Source organism: Neoarius graeffei, chromosome 1, assembly GCF_027579695.1.
Source record: "Neoarius graeffei isolate fNeoGra1 chromosome 1, fNeoGra1.pri, whole genome shotgun sequence".
NCBI lineage: Eukaryota > Metazoa > Chordata > Actinopteri > Siluriformes > Ariidae > Neoarius > Neoarius graeffei.
Genome location: NC_083569.1, coordinates 111,681,183 through 111,703,364, shown reverse-complemented (window position 1 = coordinate 111,703,364; position 22,182 = coordinate 111,681,183). Strand labels below are relative to the sequence as shown.

At 41.1% G+C, this 22,182-nt stretch overlaps 1 protein-coding gene across 1 annotated transcript; it reads right to left on the bottom strand.

The window, feature by feature from the left end:
* Positions 1 to 1,053: 1,053 nt before the first annotated feature.
* Positions 1,054 to 21,991, bottom strand: LOC132882049 (E3 ubiquitin-protein ligase TRIM39-like). Its single transcript, XM_060915259.1, has 7 exons — positions 21,889 to 21,991; positions 19,861 to 20,441; positions 19,673 to 19,768; positions 15,406 to 15,639; positions 14,997 to 15,135; positions 1,777 to 1,803; positions 1,054 to 1,699 (listed from the first exon to the last, which is right to left on the bottom strand). The coding sequence occupies exons 2-7, from the start codon at positions 20,437 to 20,439 to the stop codon at positions 1,149 to 1,151; spliced, it is 1,626 nt and encodes a 541-aa protein (XP_060771242.1). The 5' UTR covers positions 20,440 to 20,441; positions 21,889 to 21,991; the 3' UTR covers positions 1,054 to 1,148.
* Between the last annotated feature and the right edge of the window lie 191 nt (positions 21,992 to 22,182).

The following is a 22,182-nucleotide window of genomic DNA, read 5'->3' as shown; positions in this document are numbered from 1 at the left end:
TCAGGAACTGTTACAAATTAAAAATACAGAAAAGGAAAAACTATGAATGAGTTGAGTAGGGGTGGACAAACTTTTGACTGGTACTGTAAGTTAAGTTAAACAATATCCACTATATACTTTACAGTGTAAACTTTGGATAACAAAAGATTAACTGTTAGTTGAACAAATAATTACAGCATATTAGCATGGCGAGCATGAAATCCAATACACTGTCACTTTGTGTTTATGAATATTTTTATTGTGATAAGGCAATACAAATTGATAACAAACCACCACCATATCCATCATCGCTGTTAAAAAATCGTTAAACATGAACAACAATTCTTGTGAAAAATAATTTCAGCAATAGGCTTTAAAGGAACAGTCCATCGTATTTCCATAATGAAATATGCTCTTACCTGAATTGAGACGAGCTGCTCCGTACCTATTCAAGCTTTGCGCGACCTCCCAGTTAGTCAGACGCAGTCTGACGCGCTGTCACTCCTGTTAGCAATGTAGCTAGGCTCAGTATGGCCAACGGTATTTTTTGGGGCTGTAGTTAGATGTGACCAAACTCTTCCGCGTTTTTCTTGTTTACATAGGTTTATATGACCAGTGATATGAAACAAGTTCAGTTAAAAAAATTGAAACGTAGCGATTTTCTATGCTATGGAAAGTCCGCACTATAATGACAGGTGTACTAACACCTTCTGCGTGCTTCGGCAGCACATTGATATCTGAGCTCCGTATCAATGCGCTGCCGAAGCGCGCAGAAGGTGATAGTATGCCTGTCATTATAGTGCGGACTTTCCATAGCATAGAAAATCGCCACGTTTCAATTTTTTAACTGAACTTGTTTCATATCACTGGTCATATAAACCTATGTAAACAAGAAAAACGCGGAAGAGTTTGGTCACATCTAACTACAGCCCCAAAAAATACCGTTGGCCATACTGAGCCTAGCTACATTGCTAACAGGAGTGACAGCGTGTCGGACTGCGTCTGACTAACTGGGAGGTCATGCAAAGCTCGAATAGGTACGGAGCAGCTCGTCTCAATTCAGGTAAGAGCATATTTCATTATGGAAATACGGTGGACTGTTCCTTTAAGAAGAAAGAATATTTCGTGAAACTTAGGACAACTCTGGGCCCCTGGTTTTCTTTAAGAAGCTAGCGCTTAAAATGTTTAGTAGGCATAATGACCAGCGGTGCTGAATTTTTACCTTTATCACTGGGGCCAGGGCTGAAGTATGGATAGAGAGTCTGAGTAAAACTCTGCCCAGTGAAAGAGTAAATGTGAGACTTGGTTTCAACATCATAGAATGAGACCAGACCCTCTTCATAATCCACAAACACTCCAACCTTCTGGGGAGCTTGTTTCAAGGAGAGGGGCACAAGTGGAGATTCACCAGCTGTATATTCTATCTTATTTCTCAGCAGGATACTCCAGTACCCATTCTTAGGGGTGAGTGTGATTTTTCCTTTCCTGTTAACAGACTTTCTAGCCACACCTAAATCCCACTCAGTCTTCCCTCTGACCTCTACCTCATAGTAAAATCTCCCTGAGGAGAATCCCTCCTTTCCCAGCACACAGGCACAATAATTAAACCTCTCTGGGTTATCTGGCACTTTATGTCGCCAGTGTTCACATGCAACTTGTTTCCCATCGTCAGACAACATGAGGTAAAAATTTGCTGTATTTGGATCCAGAGTCACATCCACTAAAAGAGAAAATTTAATATTACATAATAGAAAAGACATAGATATTTAGTAATGTCATCAGGAAAAGCCCACTCACCTGCGTGCTGCTGAATGTTCTTGAATTCTGTTTGGGGGAAATAATTTATGAACAATATAATTTCCTATTAGATTTTACATTTTGTTGAATAAATACAGTAGGCTGTCTAGCATCTACAGTCTGACTAATGTGAAAAAGAGCTTCCGTATAAAGAAAATAACAACAATATCAACAAACGCTGCATGTCATCTTTCAAAGTAATAAACTGTCATATGAAATTCATGGTTTCTCTATCACTTTGCTGTGGAGCACTCAATAACTGAGCAGGCATGTATCTTCGGGACTTGGTTACAGCTTGCTGAAAATCATGTTCCTACAAGGCTACAATAAAATAAAGCTGATGGGTAGAAACAAGTTACATCTTAGTTTATTTTGAAAATTAAACAGTTTTAAACCATGAATAATTCTGGTTCATGTCTGTCCTGTCATGGAAGTGACAAGTCAGTATCATTTAACTGTGCAGTGCTTCTATTTTGAGGAAGTCATTCTTAAACGGAGTCTATTTTGTACTCTGAACAAACAAATTAATCTTAAATCGCTAATAGAAAAAGTTTGACATTTATCATCTAACATATAGTCTAAAGTACAACCCCAGTTCCAAAAAGGTAAGATAGATAGATAGATAGATAGATAGATAGATAGATAGATAGATAGATAGATAGATAGATAGATAGATAGATAGAGTGGTGCTTGAAGTTTGTGAACCCTGTATAAATATGACCTAAAACATCATCAGATTTTCACACAAGTCCTAAAAGTAGATAAAGAGAACCCAGTTAAACAAATGAGACACAAATGGCCCTTTTCCACTACCCTTTTTCAGCTCACTTCAGCTCGCTTCAGCCCGACACGGCTCGCGTTTCGACTACCAAAAACCAGCACGACTCAGCTCGTTTCAGCCCTGCTTAGCCCCTAAAACTCGCACCGTTTTGGAGTGGGGCTGAAGCAAGCCAAACCGTGCCGAGTGAGGTTGGGGGCGTGAGGAGACACTCCCCTGTGCACTGATTGGTGAGGAGGAGTGTCCTCACATGCCCACACACGCCCCGCGAGCGCGCTGGGATCTGTAAACACCGCAAACCCGGAAGAAGAAGAATTACGAATTACGAGAATTTCTGAAGCCTTATGCGCCTCGCCTCATCTATACGCTCTTGCCAGTATCTGTTGGCGTTGTCGGTGACAACAAGCCACAGCACCAGGACCAGCAACACTAACGACTCCATGTCCTCCATGTTTATTGTTTACTATTCGGGTCGTGAGACTACCGCTTAAAAGATCACTGAATCAGTGACATACAGAGCATCGTGGACGAGTTCGCGGAGCGCAAGGCTCGTCGTATGCCCTTCAAATAATGCGCGCAGTAGGCTATTGATGTTTTATTATGAGCCATGTACAGTATGTCACCTGTTTTTTTGTTTCTGAGTTACATGTTCGTTTGAAGGACTTAATGTACAAAATAACATAGTTGCACCCCGTAGTGTTGAAATTGGTAAACACAGTGCATTCAGTGAGGTTTGCACCGCCCTCCTTTTATTTCTGACTCTTCCTGTCACCGTTGCAACCTCTGAGCGCTCATTCGTATGCCCTTCAAATAATGTGCGCAGTATAGGCTATTGATGTTTTATTATGAGCCATGTACAGTATCCTAATGTTTTTTGTTTCTGAGTTACATGTTCGTTTGAAGGATTTGATGTACTAAATAACATAGTTGCACCCGGTAGTGTTGAAATTGGTAAACACCGCAGTTGCGGACATTTTGTAGCCTAAAATGATGTTATGATAAGCTTTAATAAAGGGCCCGGTCATTTGCCCCGCCCCCGGCCCGGCTCTGACTTGTTCCGCCACTGTCACTGATGTCACTGTTTGCGCTGCTTAACGACATCACGTGACGTCCACCCACTTTTGCTAACTCCACCCAATGTGTCCACCCACTTCCAGCCAGCACAGTTCAGCGCGGTTGTAGTCGAAATGCAACTCCAACAGCCCCGCTCAGCTCGACTCAGCTCGACTCAGCACGGCACGGCTCAGCCGCGTTTGTAGTGGAAAAGCGGCAAAATATTATACATGGTCATTTATTTATTGAGGAAAATTATCCAAAAGTATGTGAACCTCTAGGATTAGCAGTTAATTTGAAGGTGAAATTAGAGTCAGGTGTTTTCAATCAATGGGATGACAATCAGGTGTGAGTGGGCACCTTGTTTTATTTAAAGAACAGGGATCTATCAAAGTCTGATCTTCACAACACATGTTTGTGGAAGTGTATCATGGCACGAACAAAGGAGATTTCTGAGGACCTCAGTAAAAGTGTTGTTGATGCTTATCAGGCTGGAAAAGGTTACAAAACCATCTCTAAAGAGTTTGGACTCCACCAATCCATAGTCAGACAGACTGTGTACAAATGGAGGAAATTCAAGACCACTGTTACCCTCCCCAGGAGTGGTCGACCAACAAAGATCACTCCAAGAGAGTCACGTGGTACACCCGCCCAGGATGGCTGCCTAAACCAGAGCGGAGCTCGGAATTCCTCAAACCCTCGTTAATATTCATGTAACGTCGATAATTTTACAATATATTGATTTAGGTAGCTTTACTGCAGTGTGATGAGTCAAAAAAGTCACTATTTTACACGGACTCAGCCTACTACTTCTCGAGGGAAACCTACACAAACTTCGCCGGCTACAACTTCATTGAAGATGGCGGAGCCACCTGCTGAATCTAAAAATCTATCGAAGGACAATGTTGCTGGTGAACTGACTGCCATAAGATCTATTCTTGAGCAGTTAGCTAACGATATGACTGTAGTGAAAGGTGGTATTGAGAGTCTTAATGAAACGGTGACAACTCTTGGCGGTAGGATGGACGAAGCAGAAACCAGAATTTCCCGCCTGGAGGACGAGGAGAACAAAGCGAGCTCAACTAGGAGAGAGTTGGAGAAACAGAACCGCCGCCTGCAAGAAAAACTGACGGCTCTAGAGGGCTTTTCCCAACGTCAAAACGTTAGAATCTCTGGTGTCAAAGAGGGGACAGAGGGTTCTGACCTAGAGGGTTGTGTGAAAACCCTGCTGTCTGAGGCATTGCAAATTGAAGGGGAAGATGCTTGGTTTGAAATCGATAGAATTCATCGCCTGGGCCCTAAATCCGACGAGGAGGATCCGAGACCTAGACACATCATCGTCCGCTTTTTAAGGGATAAAGCCAAGACGCGCATTATGGCGGCAGCTAGAAAGAAGAAGAAGATTGTCTGGAGAGGCATGAGAGTGCGCCTGTTTCAGGACTATGCGCCAGAGGTCCTAGAGAAACATAACAAGTTTGACGGGGTGTGCACCTTGCTGCAACAGCGCAAGATATTCTCTATGCGCTGTGCTTTCCCGCCATCATGTCCTTCTCCGTGAACAACGAACAACACGAGTTCTCCAGTCCCGCAGAGGCAAAACGATTCATCAGTGGACTCTTGCCAATTGTAGTGGAGGATGACCGAGATCAGGTGCCTTCAGAAACTGAGGATACTGGTTAACACAGCTTAATCTAATTACTTATAATAATGACAGGTAATAGTTGATTCACATATCTTCCCTGTTGCTGGCTTATTAGCCTAATGGGGTAACTTTACTTATTCTTTATGGGGAAAATGTATAGCCTATGGGCTTGGAAACGTTACAGGGAAATTATTTTCAGGGTTTTTATTATTAGAGCTGCTAACTGACGACGTGTACTTTAGTACATTCCCTAGTAGGAAAAGAGGCGTGGTTATACTGGTTAAAAGAAACTTTGACTTCCAGGTTTTCAAACATTATGCTGATAAAGATGGTAGATGGGTGATTTTGGATGCTGCGCTAGAGGGTCAGAAGATGACTGTGGTGAATATTTATGTCCCCAACTCTCCTCAACCTGATTTTTTCCATGAAATTTGCAATTTAATACGTAATGTTGGGAATACGGATATTATTATCGGAGGGGATTTCAACCAGGTCAGGGATGTGTTTCTAGATAAGTCTTCAAAACCCAAACAAATACACGATCCCGTGTGTGTGGCTTTGGATGTGGTGTCAGACGAGCTGGCCTTAGTGGATATGTGGAGAGTGCTCCATCCACAAGAATGTGACTACACATTTTTCTCCCATCCACATTCTACATATTCTAGGATAGATTACTTCCTTATATCTTGCTCCTTGGTGGGTCAAACTATTGGGTCATCTATTGGTAACATTGTTGTAACTGATCACGCCCCAATTGAGCTCCTCTTGTCTAGTAGGGAAGAAGTTCCACCCTCATTTAGGTGGCGTCTTAACAGTTCACTCTTACACAATAAGAGCTATTGTGAATATATAAGGTTGAAAATGACGGAATTCTGGGCAGGGTTTTTTCTAGAAAAATTTAGTATGAGGGCGCTCACCATGGCGAGGGAGCGAAGCGGGGGGGGTGCCGGTTGTCCGTCGCCCCCCTCCGCCGTGCAAAGCCTTTGAAAAATGCTCCAATGGGACATTCTGAGGCTATCTGAGAGGGAAATTGTAACAAATTGTCTGTCAACATTGAAAAAGAAAGAAGTAATCTTCTTCTGCCCCGGACAGTCTTTGGCTTTCTTCTGCTTCGTGCTGCGGGATGACATCTTTAAATGCCCAAGTGTCAACAAAAACAACTCGCAAACTACTTCTGTCAAAAGCTCCCGCGCCGATGGGTGAAAGGTCATTCAGTCTCGAGAAATCTCGCTCTACAAGTCAGCTGACCTTGTATGGAACCCATGTCAAATCTCACGAGAGCAGCCGCGACAAGTAAACAACTAAACAACATGGCGCCTCAGTCTGGAAAACGCCAATTTGGATTGTTTTTGCACCGTCTGGCGGTGTATCTACTATGATTGGAATATTTTTGGAGCAATTATAACGTATTTGATGATCAGACACATTGTCACGTAGTGTTGCTGGGATGTTTTCACGGAGTCGGTAAGGGGGCGCACGCCGAGAGTAAGAGGGCACAGCGCCCCTGTTCCCCCGTTTAGACGAAAGCCTGCTGGGAATGTAATGAAGGATCTATTGAAGATGTTGGCCTCACCTGGGATGCTTTCAAAGCCTATATAAGGGGCTGTCTTATTCAATATAGCTCCTTGATGAAAAAGGCCCAGAGAGGGGAAATGTTGAGGTTAGAACAGGACATTAAGGCTCTTGAAAAACAACACATGTCACATCCAGACGAGGAAATATGGAATAAATTAATTAAACTGAAATTTGATCTAAATAGTATATTACAGAAGAAAGTTGAACACGCCATGTTCTGTCTAAATCAGAAATATTTTGAACAGGGTGAGAAAACTGGCAAATTACTTGCACATAGAGTACATCAAATACAGTCTAATAATTTAATTCCCTCCATTTTCAATGAGGATAATAATACACTGACCACTGATAAGATGGAGATTAATGAGGTGTTTACTAAGTTTTATAAAGAGTTATATACCTCTAATGGACCTGTAGAGGAACAAAGATTATCAGAATTCTTTTCTTCAATTAAAACACCTACTTTGACGAGGGAACAGAGAGCGGGGCTAGAAGAAGAGCTTACTATAACTGAAATAAAACAGGCTATCAAAAGTCTTAAGTTGGGCAAGTCGCCTAGTAATGATGGATTTCCATCAGATTTCTATAAAATTTTTGTGGACGAACTGGCTCCTAGGTTATTAGCAGTCTATACAGACGCTCTGGAGAGGGGTAGACTGCCACTTAGCATGAGATCAGCAGTTATTACATTATTACACAAAAAAGGGAAAGACCCTCAACATTGTGGTAACTACCGTCCAATTTCATTGATTAATGTGGATGAAAAAATTATTTCCAAGGTTCTTGCAATTAGGCTTGAGAAAGTGCTTCCTAGTTTAGTGCATGGGGACCAGGTGGGTTTTGTTAAGCATAGATGTTCAACTGATAACCTGCGGAGGATATTGCACATATTTTGGAGGAGCAGAAATAACCCAGATCCTGTTGTCGCCTTCTCCCTAGACGGCGAGAAGGCGTTCGATAAAGTGAAATACGCCTTTTTATTTTACACGTTAAGAAAATTTGGTTTTGGTCAGTCTTTTATGCAGTGGTTGGAGTTAGTGTACCCTGACCCTATGGCTACTGTTCTTACAAATGGGATAATGTCACCATCCTTTAATCTTAGTCGAGGTACTAGACAGAGCTCACCTTTATCGGCACTGATTTTTGCTTTATTTCTTGAACCCCTTGCAATTGCATTACGTGAATGTAAACATATCGAAGGGGTACATATGGGGCAAGAAGAACACAAACTTTTTTTGTATGCTGACGACATTCTTTTGATTTCAAGTAATCCTGATGTGGCAGTGCCATCTATGTCCTCAATTATTGACTCATTTTCTGAAATATCTGGTTATACCATTAATTGGTCAAAGTCAGAGGCTATGCCTCTTTCTAAAATGTGCCCCCCGCCATTAGGAGCTCATGGCAATTTAAATGGATGCCTATGGGTATGACTTACCTGGGGATTAAATTGACCCCTGGTTTGGATAAAATAATGCATGTAAATATTAATCCAGTTATACAAAATATTAGATCTCTTCTGCAGAACTGGGCAAAAATTATTCTTTATTAGGCAGAATTAACTTAGTTAAGGGCGGCACGGTGGTGTAGTGGTTAGCGCTGTCGCCTCACAGCAAGAAGGTCCGGGTTCGAGCCCCGTGGCCGGCGAGGGCCTTTCTGTGCGGAGTTTGCATGTTCTCCCCGTGTCCGTGTGGGTTTCCTCCGGGTGCTCCGGTTTCCCCCACAGTCCAAAGACATGCAGGTTAGGTTAACTGGTGACTCTAAATTGACCGTAGGTGTGAATGTGAGTGTGAATGGTTGTCTGTGTCTATGTGTCAGCCCTGTGATGACCTGGCGACTTGTCCAGGGTGTACCCCGCCTTTCGCCCGTAGTCAGCTGGGATAGGCTCCAGCTTGCCTGCGACCCTGTAGAACAGGATAAAGCGGCTAGAGATAATGAGATGAGATGAGATGAGATGAACTTAGTTAAGATGATTATTTCCCCAAAGATTCAGTATATTATGTATATGTTACCTTTGACCTTTCCACAATACCTGCTTAAACTTTACAACAAAATTGTGGAGGACTTTGTGTGGGCGGGTAAAAAGCCAGCTTTTAATAGGTCTAAACTATATGCTGCCAAATTTGGGGGCGGTCTGGCTTTGTCTAAGGTGGACTGGTACCACTATGCATTCTCTCTCTCCCAATTAGCGAAAATGTATAAACTTTACACATTTCCAGATCAGAGGCCATCATGGGTGAACATGGAGGAAGGGCTTTTGGCCCCGACTACATTAAAGGCCTTTCTCACCCAGAGTGGTAGACGGACACCCTTTGACAACCCAGTTTTGGTTTTTGTACAAGAAACATGGTCGAGGTCTTACCAACTTATTAATATTTGTCCTTTTCTTTCAACCAAAGCTTCCATTTGGTTTAATAAAAAATTGCTAATTGGTAAAAAAACATTTATGTGGGAAACATGGTTCAAATCTGGTATTAATCTATTGGGGGATGTGTTTAGTGACAATGGTATTAAATCATTTAGTGATATCAAACAAGAATTTAACCTTGATCAAAAGGAGTATTGGAAATATTTACAACTCTCACATTGTATTAGAGCTAAATTGAAGTCTGCCCCAGACCCGCCATCTGGTTTTCAGGAGGTATTTATGAAACCTGGCTTTAAAAAAGCCTCTACTTTCTACCATCTTATCAGAGAGGCACGAGCCCCCAAATTAGAGGGATTGAGGTTGTGTTGGGAGAAAGACTTAGGCACTCCAATTCTAGAAGATACGTGGAAGTGGTTGGTTGAGTCTTGGTATATTAGCTCACAGGAAACGCAATCTCAGCTCATTCAGTACAAACTGCTCCACAGAAAGTACTGGACCCCCTGTAAACTAGCCAAACTGAAATTAATGGACAGCGATACTTGTCAGAAAGAAACTGGGACTTTGATTCATATGTTGTACGAATGTGAAAAAAATGTTGATCTCTGGGATGGGATTGTGAATCTTTTAAGTTCTCTTCTTCAATGTGATCTCTCTATGTCACCAGATTTATGTATTTTTGGTTTGCTGCCATAAAATATCAAAATAACTAAAAGATACAAGTTATGGGTACGTTTGGCAACTGTATCAGGATGTCGCATTATCCTGAGACACTGGAAATCATCTACGTCTTGCTCATTTAAAGAATGGACTGAGCTACTGACAAAAATCGCCCTATATGAGCAAGTTACTTTCAATGTTAGGGGGAAAGAAGAACTATTTAACCAGATTTGGGGGCCTTTTTTGAACTACTGCATATAGAGAACATGTCTGTTTAGCTGTATATATGTAACTGTTCTGTATGAGCAGAGGTCAATGTCGATTGTTATTTATGTTTGTAGGCACTTTGTTTTGTTTTTGTTGGTTTGTTGGTGTGTTTGTTTTGTGAGTGGTGTTCATACTGTAAAAGAACAGATAGCTGAATTGCTTTGGGACTATTGTATTTGCAGTGATGCAGATGTTAAATATTTCCTGCTGTCTGTGAAAAATACAAATAAAAAAAAAAGATCACTCCAAGAGCAAGGCGTGTAATAGTTGGTGAGGTCACAAAGAACCCCAGGGTAACTTCTAAGCAACTGAAGGCCTCTCTCACATTGGCTAATGTTAATGTTCATGAGTCCACCATCAGGAGAACACTGAACAACAATGGTGGTTACAAGGAGAAAGCCACTGCTCTCCAAAAACAACATTGCTGCTCGTCTGCAGTTTGGTAAAGATCACGTGAACAAGCCAGAAGGCTATTGGAAAAAATGTTTTGTGGACGGATGAGACCAAAATAGAATGTTTTGGTTTAAATGAGAAGCGTTATGTTTGGAGAAAGGAAAACACTGCATTCAGTAAGAACCTTATCCCATCTGTGAAACATGGTGGTGGTAGTATCATGGTTTGGGCCTGTTTTGCTGCATCTGAGCCAGGATGGCTTGCCATAATTGATGAAACAATGAATTCTGAACGATACCAGCGAATTCTAAAGGAAAATGTCAGGACATCTGTCCATGAACTGAATCTCAAGAGAAGGTGGGTCATGCAGCAAGACAACGCCCCTAAGCACACAAGTCATTCTACCAAAGAATGGTTAAAGAAGAATAAAGTTAATGTGTTGGAATGGCCAAGTCAAAGTCCTGACTTTAATCCAATCGAAATGTTGTGGAAGGACCTGAAGTGAGCAGTTCATGTGAAGAAATCCACCAGCATCCCAGAGTTGAAGCTGTTATGTATGGAGGAATGGGCTAAAATTCCTGCAGGACTGATCAACAATTACTGGAAACATTTAGTTGCAGTTATTGCTGCACAAGGGGGTCACACCAGATACTGAAAGCAAAGGTTCACATACTTTTGCCACTCACAGATATGTAACATTGGATCATTTTCCTCAATAAATAAATTACCAAGTATAATACTTTTGTCTCATTTTGTTAACTGGGTTCTCTTTATCTACTTTTAGGACTTGTATGAAAATCTGATGATGTTTTAGGTCATATTTATGCAGAAATATAGAAAATTCTAAAGGGTTTACACACTTTCAAGCACCACTATAGTTAGAGCAAAAGAAATTAACCATAAAAATACTTAAATATGAAATACCTGTAAACAAATACTAGACTTTATTTTTAATCAAAAGGTTGTACGTAGGGGCTAATATAGCCAGTAAAGGGGGAAAAAAAGACAGTTGACAAAAAAAGGCTATTTTTTCACAATAGAACACAGACAACATATCAAATGTTTAAACTGAGACATTTTACTATTTCATGAGAAATATTAGTTCATTTTGAATTTGATGGCAGCAACATGTCTCAAAAAAGTTGGGGCAGGGTAACAAAAGGCTGGAAAAGTCAGTGGTACTAAAAAGAAACAGATGGAGGAACATTTCGCAACTAATTTGGTTAATTGGCAACAGGTTACTTAGCATGATTGGGTATAAAAAGAGCATCCCAGAGAGGCTGAGTCTCTCAGAAGTAAAAATGGACAGAGGTTCACCAATTTGCGAAAAACTGTGTCTACAAACGGTGGCGCAATTTCAGAATAGCGTTCCTCAATGTAAAATTGTGAAGACTTTGACTATCTCATCATCTACAGTACATAATATAATCAAATGATTCTGAGAATCTCTTGATCATTAAATCCCTCTGCACAAGTGACAAGGCCGAAAATCAATATTGGATACCCGTGATCTTCAGGACCTCAGGCGGCACTGCATTAAAATTAGGCATGACTCTGTAATGGAGATCACTGCATGGGTTCAGTAACACCTCCAGAAATCATTGTCTATGAACACAGTTCACCATGCCATCCACAAATGCAGGTTCAAACTCTATCATGTAAAGAAGAAGCCATATGTGAACATGATCCAGAAACGCCACCATCTTCTCTAGGCCAAAGCTCATTTAAAATGAATGAACCCTTTATTATCACTGTTACCAGCGAAATTGACCATCAACCTGTCCTTACATACACACATACACACACTTGACAGAGGGGGAATAGACAGGACAGGAAGACAGGGATAAAAGAAAAATACAGAGTAACTTGAGGAGTGGGGAGGAGAAAAAAGCAACCCCCACACAATGCTCCTGTGAGGAGTACAGTGTGGGAACATTAAAAAACCTCAGCATATAAAATGGACTGAGGCAAAGTGGAAAACTGTTCTGTGGTCAAACGAATTGAAATTTTAAATTCTTTTTGGAAACCATGGATACCACGTCCTCCACACTAAAGAGGAGAGGGACCATCCACCTTGTTATCAGCACTCAGTTCAAAAGCCTGCATCTCTGATGGTATGGGAGTGCATTAGTGTCTATAGCATGGGCAGTTTGCACATCTGGAAAGGCACCATCAATGCTAAAGGGTATATGCAGGATTTAGAGCAACATATGCTCTCATACAAATGACGTCTTTTTCCGGGAAGGCCTTGCATATTTTAGCAAGACAATGCTAAACCGCATACTGAATCTATTACAACAGAATGGCTTTGTAGTAGAAGAGTAAAAATGCTAAACTGGCCTGCCTGCAGTCCAGACCTTTCACCAAGTAAAAACATTTGGTGCAACATGAAATGAAAAATACAACAAAGAAGACCCAGGTGTAGGGATGGATTGCCATGCCTGTAGCCATAGTAATCATTTATGAACCATCATCTCCCTTTCACTGTACAGCACTGAACACACCAATCTCATTCTTCTGACTCCCTGTAACGGTATTGAATACAGAGACGATACCAGATACCAAATACAGTGACGTCACGACTGCTTTAAACCTGCAGCGGAACCAAAATTTTTTCTCTCTGGCGGTGGATTCCACGCGTAAAAGAGAGAAGCCGATGCATCTGTGCTACAGAAGGACAAAGAACAAGCTATTGATACCGGATCTTTAGCCAAAGTTCAATGTATTTGACCTTCGCAGAGTTGTAATAATAACTGAACCGGTTAGTTACTGCATCCCACGCAGTATTTCAAAGAGAAAAGGCAATCGGATCCCTTTTCCCTTTCCCAACGTCAACAAACTATAAATAAGATTCCTTCCAGATCATCGGACAACCAACGGAACACCGAAGATCTTCAGGTGATGATCTGTAAAGTAAAAGGAACAGAACTGCTTTCTCATGGGACCTGCGCTCCACGCTGTCTTCGGATAACAGAAGGCGCACTTTCAATCACTAACAAGAGTGATCTCAAGTAAGGCTGGCATCTGGGCAATTGTTAGTCTTAGTTGTGGCTAGTTAATGTAAAGAATGTTGTTCATTTGAATTCATTTATGGTTTAAATGTACGCATTTTGATTCACATGAAAGTCGGTCTTAGACCGCGTGTTGTTTGATTTACTTTGTTTACTATCTGTATTTAGTTAGATCGTGCATGCGTTCTCTCTCTCTCTTTTTAACTCCCTCCGTCGTACTCCACTCCTCAACATTGGGATTTCAGGAGTAGCTAAGGGTTAAGTAGAAGCTTGGGTTTAAGGCCTAGCCGAGACTAGTTTAAACCACAGATTCCTTTGTTTCTTCTTTTTCGCACGCTCTTCCTGTGTTGACCATCCCCCTTCTGGGCACGCACTGGCACAAAGTTTGCGCATTCCATTCGCATTCCATACACACACTCTCACATACACACCTACTCATACACACACCCACACACACAAACACGTGATTTCCCATCACATTTTAACATCCACTCGCCCCGACACTGTAACACTGGCATATAGCTTATTACTTCTGATCACCATCAGTGCCTTAATTATCATATACACTACTGATTCTTATTTGTATACATTGTATCACCATTTATATTGAATTATTCCTTGGCTGCTATTGTTGCTATATCTGATCAGTATTAGTTTGCTAATTCATGTCAGCTGTTTCAATAAATGGTATCTTTGGAATAAATTGTGTCCTGTCCATTGCTACAACACCTACTGAATGCCAGCCTCTGCCGAGTAAGTATTCTAATTGCTTTCACCCATTTGGTTGTTATATGAATGTTATAGATCTAGAGTAAACATATTAGAGCTACAATACTCAATAAACTATAGCAACATCACCACTAAGTTATTCCATTGATTTTAATAGTTTAGCTATAAACTATTAGACACTTGAATTAATGATTAATGAATTTATGAGACTGATCCCTTTTTACATGAGACTGATTTGATAAGCCTATTGCACCTACACAGGACTGTTGAACAGATAGAATCCAATATCAGGCAAGAATGGGACAACATTCCTCTCCCAAAACTCCAGCAATTGGTCTCCTCAGTTCCCAGGCATTTATGGACTGTTGTTAAAAGAAGAGGAGATGCTACACAATGGTAAACATGGCCCTGTCCCAACTTTTTTGAGACGTGTTGCTACCATCAAATTCAAAATTACCTTATTTTTTCTTAAAATGGTACATATTCTCAGTCTTTAACATACATTGTCTGTGCCCTATTGTGAAAAAATATATATGGGTTTATGAGATTTGCAAATCAATGCATTCTGTTTTTATTTACATTTTACACAGCATCCCAACTTTTTTGTAATTGAGGTTGTACAATCAATTACGTATCCAGTTTTTGTATCAGATTGTATATATAATTTCAAATGATAGATTTTTCTCTAATCTGCCAAAAAAAACCTCACCACAAATTCTTATCAATCAACGAGTTATCAGTACTTACTAATCTCAGGAAACTTCTCCATTTCTTCATTGAGAGACTCCTGAAGCTGAGTCCTCAGACTCTCCACATTCGGATGAAAGTTAACCGTGACGCCAGTCCAGTCCTGAGTGTGTGGAGGGCTGCACAGTGATGGGTAAATCTACAGTACAGAAGGAGAGAGGAGAAATCCCTCAGAATGGGAACTGCTGTCTTGTCATGTTATATTAGATTAGATAGAACTTTATTGATCCCTTTGGGAGGGTTCCCTCAGGGAAATTAAAATTCCAGTAGCATCATTACAGAATAAAGAGAGAATAGAAAAAAGAGAGAACTTATAGATAAATTAAGCATTTAGAGAACTTCTAGATAAATTAAGTATTTACATACAAATATGTGTTGCATTGCTATTGAGAAACAGAGGGACTCTGACCTGTAGGAGGTGGAGGTGATCCTCAGTGTGGGACAGCTGCTCCAGCTCAATGTTTCTCCTCTTTAGCTCAGTAATTTCCTGCTCCATCTCTTTAATGAACTCTTCAGCCTGCGCCTCTGCTGCTTTCTGTTTCTCCTCCATCACCTTAAGCAGCTCAGACTGGCTTCTCTGAATGCATTGCATCAGAGCACTGAAGACCTCCACGCTTTCTGCTTTCTCTTTCTCCGTGTTCATCTAACAGGAGACAAATCAAAGTAATTCTTGTTATTTAAATGTTATTAAAGGTTTCAGCAAAGGTGATGGTCATATAATATCTGACAACCTACTGGCATCATTTCAACAGGACTGACTGTTGAATGTTTTGCTTTAGACATGTGGCCATACATATTGTTATTAAGTTGCCATTTAGGTGCTGTGGAGGCAGAGTAACGTCTTCTTAAAATCATAGAAGAAATTCCTCATGGTTTGTGAGAATCGTTGAAAAATTTTCAACTTCCTAACCTGTATTTCAGGGCAGAATGGTGATGTATTTGTTATGCTCTGATGTAGTTGGAAGATGGATTTGATCAATGCATATATTATTTGGGCTCTGAACATCTTAGGCAGAGCTGTGTCCTAACTACAACATAATGCTGTTAGTGACAGGCAAAGTCCTGCTGTCTATTCTGCATGGCGACAGTGAGAAGTGACGTAAACATAAGTTATGGCTGCAGAGCCTATTGGGAAGAAAAGGGTAAGTGAACCAACACAAGCAGAACTCTGTCAGCTCTCCACTGTAAAGATGAAGAACAGTGCCTTAACTGCACTGAAAGGCAGATCTGCATACCTGCCAACCTTGAAAAAATTTTATGAGTATAATTTTACAATTTCATGATCCCCCCCCCCCCCCCCCCCCCCGCGTCAACCTCACCCCAACCCGGCGCGCATGCGCCCCCACAGACCACAACCAGCAGACCAAAAACACACTTTTAATCCAGTTTTATTGATTGACCTTGGGAACATAGTCCAGTTTTGTAAAACATTCTTATTGATAGACTTTGGGAAACTGTTATTGATGGCTCTTGGGAACTTCCTTCCGTTTTGAAAAGCACAACAAACATTAAATACATGTGCAAATGAAATGAAATTAAACCAGAGCCACTCTTTCAAAATAATTAACAACACATTAAATTAATACAGTATGTAAAAAAGGCACTTTCAACACAAAACATGGTATGCACAAATTTCCCATGCAATAGGTTTAGACTTCTGCATTTTTTAACATGTTGGAAGTATATTGCATTATACAGTAAAAATATTGCATTATACAGTACACTGCAGTATTTTGTAGTATGCCTTTTTATGTGCAAACTATTGCATTTGCATTCGAAATATTGCATTTACTGCAGTAATACTGTATAAAAAAGCATTTGATACTGCAGTACCACGCAGGTTTTTTCATAAGAGGGATGACCAATTTTCGACTTCACATCATCTGCAAACATTCTAGGCTACCATTGACAGAAGTTACCGACTGCCCTTAAGATATACAACACACTATGTTTTGTTGAGCACATCAATAAAGTGGTACTTATCATAGTGATTCAATGAGAGCGCGAGAGGAATTGTAATCAGGTTTCGTTGGTTACCGCATCGAATATGCAACCTCGAGTGACGGCTTCGAAGTTAAATGAAGAACTAGCCTGTACTGTTGGTGTTGTGAATGCACAAAATAACGGCTAGGAAGCTCTTGAGTACACGTGAAACACAACCGTTTCTGTTACAAATATAAAAACGACGTCTCTAACCGACGTTTCAATCCCCGACTCGCTCTAGCCACCTGGCTGCACCGCTGCACTCAAGTCAGAGGCGCGAAGGAGGAAGGGGAGGGGTGAAGAGGGCAGAGCCACACGCTCTGGAAGAGGGGCAGGGGGATTGGGCAAAGCGTTCCATTCTGGCTTTGAGTTTTCTCACAGATCAGCGGTATCAACTTCAGCGAGAACTTGACTGCAATGCGAGTTCAGACGATATGCGTACTTTTTAATGTGAAAACATACAGTCGTACAATGAGGTAAAAATTTGTAGCGGCTACGCAAGATGCGTACAGGTTGGCAGGTATGGATTTGTGGAGCTGGCCATGTACAACCTGAATATACCAGAGCTGATATGCTGTTTTGTAAAGCATTTGATAAGAGGTAAGTGTGAGATGTAACATCTGTACAATGGTACACTTCTTTCTGGCCGTTAAGGACCTAATGTACACATCAAGTGATGCAATAGCAGAGAGAACTTCAAGCATGTCAAGCTATACCAACAAGTCGTGGCAAATCACTGGAGCTATTAAGACAGATGAAGTACCAAGTTTGGCCATTTGTCAAATACCATTGTCAGAGCCAAGGAAACACATGATGCTAGATGTTGTTGTTGCCTGAACATGTCTTTGGTGCACAGACCCAGGAGGCATTAAATGATTGCCAACTTTTGTCTGAGACAAGACCAAGGCCAAGCAGTTTGTGCAACTTGAACAGAAGCTGTTGATATAAAATGTCTTTCATGAAGATATTTTAATGCCAACTGCTTGTTGTGCTGTGCATGAAACCAGTATTCTTATCAAAGATATTGACATGGCTATTTCAATAAACCTATCAACCTGCTCTTGCAGATGATTATGTGCCCAAGGCAACTCCATGCCCAATGAGGGATCTCAAGTCGCTTTGTAGAAGTGACTGTCAACTGCAGGTCAAGAGCTGCCTTCTATTAAATGTCACTGAACTCTTTGACTACCTTTTATGAAGCACCAAGGGGAGTGTCACTTGTGGCCAACATGGAGGTCACTGTCTATTTTTGACAGAAAGTAACAAGTAGGGCTGCTCGATTATGGAAAAAATAATAATCACAATTATTTCAGTCAATATTGAAATCACGATTATTCAAACGATTTTTTGAAACAATGCATTTATTCAGCATTTCTCTTTAAAACAAAAAAAAACCTCTTTGTTATTGATCATTTACGGTCACCTTTCTTTCAAACTGAAAATAAATATAGTCTAGAAAAACTTAAGTTTGCGATGTATAAAACAAAATAAAAATATTCTTTTGACATAAGACAGAGAAAAACAAATGTACATAGGCTGCATGTCTTTGGCTAAATAATATCCGATGGATGCTGTGAGTGCGTTGTGCCTCTCCGAACTCGTGGCATACGGAGTGGCATTGTAGAGAGTGGCTGAAATGGATGGCTGCATTGTCTTGCTGGTTGTGGCGGCATCGGCTTTATCTTTTTGTTTGTTTTTTGTTTCGTCGTGAATAACTTTATGGCTCAGTTTCAGGTGGTTGAAGAGGTTTGTAGTGTTGCCAAGAGGCACAGATACTACCTTATTGCAAATCTTACACACGATGCGCTTCTGTTCCACGTCAGATTCTTCGAATCCGAACTGATCCCATATTACAGACGTTTTTCGTCCCTTTTTGTCGACCAACTGATTCTGCCCTCCTTCTGTCATCTTGCGAGCCTACCTCGCGCCAAACAATTCACAATCTCTCCTCCTTTCAGCTGCATGAGTGGAGAGCCATAGAGACACACACACTGCTTCCGCCGCGTGAGTGTTGTCGGCAAGTCTGCGCATGGGCCCGCGGGAAGGAAATGTATTGTGTGTGCGCATCCCCGACAAATGGCAAAATAATCGATTCAACTCATCTCATCTCATTATCTGTAGCCGCTTTATCCTGTTCTACAGGGTCGCAGGCAAGCTGGAGCCTATCCCAGCTGACTACGGGCGAAAGGCGGGGTACACCCTGGACAAGTCGCCAGGTCATCACAGGGCTGACACATAGACACAAACAACCATTCACACTCACATTCACACCTACGGTCAATTTAGAGTCACCAGTTAACCTAACCTGCATGTCTTTGGACTGTGGGGGAAACCGGAGCACCCGGAGGAAACCCACGCGGACACGGGGAGAACATGCAAACTCCGCACAGAAAGGCCCTCGCCGGCCACGGGGCTCGAACCCAGAACCTTCTTGCTGTGAGGCAACAGCGCTAACCACTACACCACCGTGCCGCCTCGATTCAACTCAATTATATGAATTTTGAGATCGTTTGACACAAAAATCGAAATCGTGATCAAAATTCGATTAATTGCACAGCCCTAGTAACAAGTTTGCTATTAGTACTCAACAAGGAAACAAACCAGTGGGAAAACTCCACTAGCTCTGAAGCCGTCCACTCAGTCACAAAAGCACGGTTACCTTCCAGTATTTTTGTAAGTCAGTCAAGACTAACCTTATTGAGTTTTACAGATTCTTTGACTTCTTCAATCTTCTTGAGTCGCGTCTGGATCATCCTCTGAACTGCTGCCTGTGTCTTCCCCAGTTGGTGCTATTACAGATGGAGAAATTATAACAAATCCCTGAGCATTTGACAAGTTTCATGATGCAAAAATGCCATTAAAATGTCTAAATGTCACTTACTTTCTTCACAACACTCTCCTCCTCTAGAGGAACAGTGTTGTGAGTTTTGTGGTGTCCTTCAATACAGAACTGACACACACACGTCTGGTCATTTCTACAGAAGAGCTCCAGGGGTCTCTCATGTTTCTGGCAGATGTAATCCTCCAGGTTTTCCACAGGCTCGACCAGTTTGTGATTTTTAAATTTTGCTGTAGTTTTATGAAAGAGCAGATGAGTGCTACAGAGAGAAACCCCACAATGCAGACAGGACTTTAGAGCTCCCAGTTTTTCCTCAGTACAGGTGTCACACAGAACCCTTCTGACCAGCGGGTCTGTAGTGCTGCTGGGTTTCACTTGAACGGACTTCTTAAATTGAGAAGCCAGTTCAGAGATGAACGTATTCACACGAAGCTCAGGTCTTTGGGGGAAATCCTCTTTGCAGATTGGACATTGGCAATGTGGACTGGTGTCCCAGAACCTCCTGAGACAGATCATGCAGAAATTGTGTCCGCATGGAGTAGAGATTGGATCAGTGAACACATCCAGACAGATGGAGCACTGGAGCTGGTCTTCGTACAGGACATTGCTGAAGGAAGCCATGACTGAAAGAGAAGACACGGATAATGATGATTTGTACACACATTTGAAACATTTCTCATTTTTCATGGATGTCTAGCAGAAGAAAATAACTTGAGTATATACTGTAAAATTTACAGTAATTTACTGCCAGCACTAACCCACCACAAGCAGCCACCACTGAATTAACTCACATGATGAGATGTATGTCATCACTTTACTAAACAAAAGTTTTTACTATAATATTCAACAGAAACAGGGTTTGTATTCACCTAAAATAGTCACGAAAATAAACAGCAAATAAATCATCCACTAAGTTCCAGATGTCAACATCAGGAGAAGTTTTACCATAGCCATTTTTACCATCAAATTCTTTACAAAAATATTAGACATCCCACTATACGTTGGGATTCTACAGTCAACAATGCCTATCACGCCATGCCCTGCCATGAGAGGACGATTGGCTGCAACCTTCCATCACTTCAGGACCTGTACAAGTCCAGGACCCTGAGGAGAGCAGAATGGATTGTGGCCAACCCCCTCATCTCAGTCACAAACTTTTCAAACCACTCCCCTCTGATAGGAGGTTGCAGTCCATTAGAACTAAAACTTCATGCCATAACACCAGCTTTTTTCCCCACTGCACTTGACCTCATCAATAAGGTCAGAGACCCCCACTGACTCTAACCTCACACTTCCATTCTGTAACATTAATGCACTTTGTCTCTGAACTGCAATCTTGCACATTTCAAGGTCATCTCCATTCTGTGAACCTTTATTACACATTCCAGCTCACACTGTACAGCTTGGCTATTGACTTAGACCATTACACATATTCTCTTCCTCTTATGCATTCTCTTCTCCATCTTCATTATGTGACCTATTTTTGCATATTCCGGACATACTGTACAGCTTAGATTTCAACAACTCATGCACATACCACTTACATACGTCCACTTTTCAAATCTGTATATTTCAGATTCTTCTATTTTTTATTCTATGTATATAGCTACATTTTGTCTTTGCTAAATTCTTCTATTTTACCTGTTCAAGCACCAATCACCAAAGCAAATTCCTTGTATGTGAGAATGTACTTGGCAACAAAAAAAAGATTCTGGTTCTGATTCTGATTCATTGTGTTGTATGGTATTTTACGATAAACCAATGCACTACTCTGATTACTTGTTTAAAGTACAATCCTGTACAAGAAGAAAACAGTGTGTTGCTGTAAATTGAATATTGTACATATTCAGCATTACAGTGCAAGACAAAATTACATTTGAGTTGAATAGAATGAATAAGTGACATCACTGTACATAAGACTAGGGAAATATCTATCAAAGTCAAAAAGTGTAAACTCCCCCCCCCCCCCCCCCCCCCCCCCTGCAGTAAAATCCACTAATGTTTAACAACTATTCAATAAAACACATTATTAGATATCGTTTTATTTCTTAAACTTGCTTTAAAATTTACCTGCAGTTTTTAGTTCCTCAAAGAAGGGGAAATGCTCTGGCAGTTTCGCGCCTGAATTTTAAGTTTCGTTTTGTTTGAAACACAGAAGCCCCGCCTACCATCAGCCGAGTGTTAGAGGGTTTATCCGGATCCTCAAGAGGTTTGGGACTTGCTTTATTTTTATTTTCAGTACAAATGCTCTATATACTGCGTCATCCACCATTATTATTATTATTATTATTATGATGATGATGATGATGCGGAGGAGGAGGAGGAGACGGCGGAGGAGGAGTGATATTATTATTATTATTATTA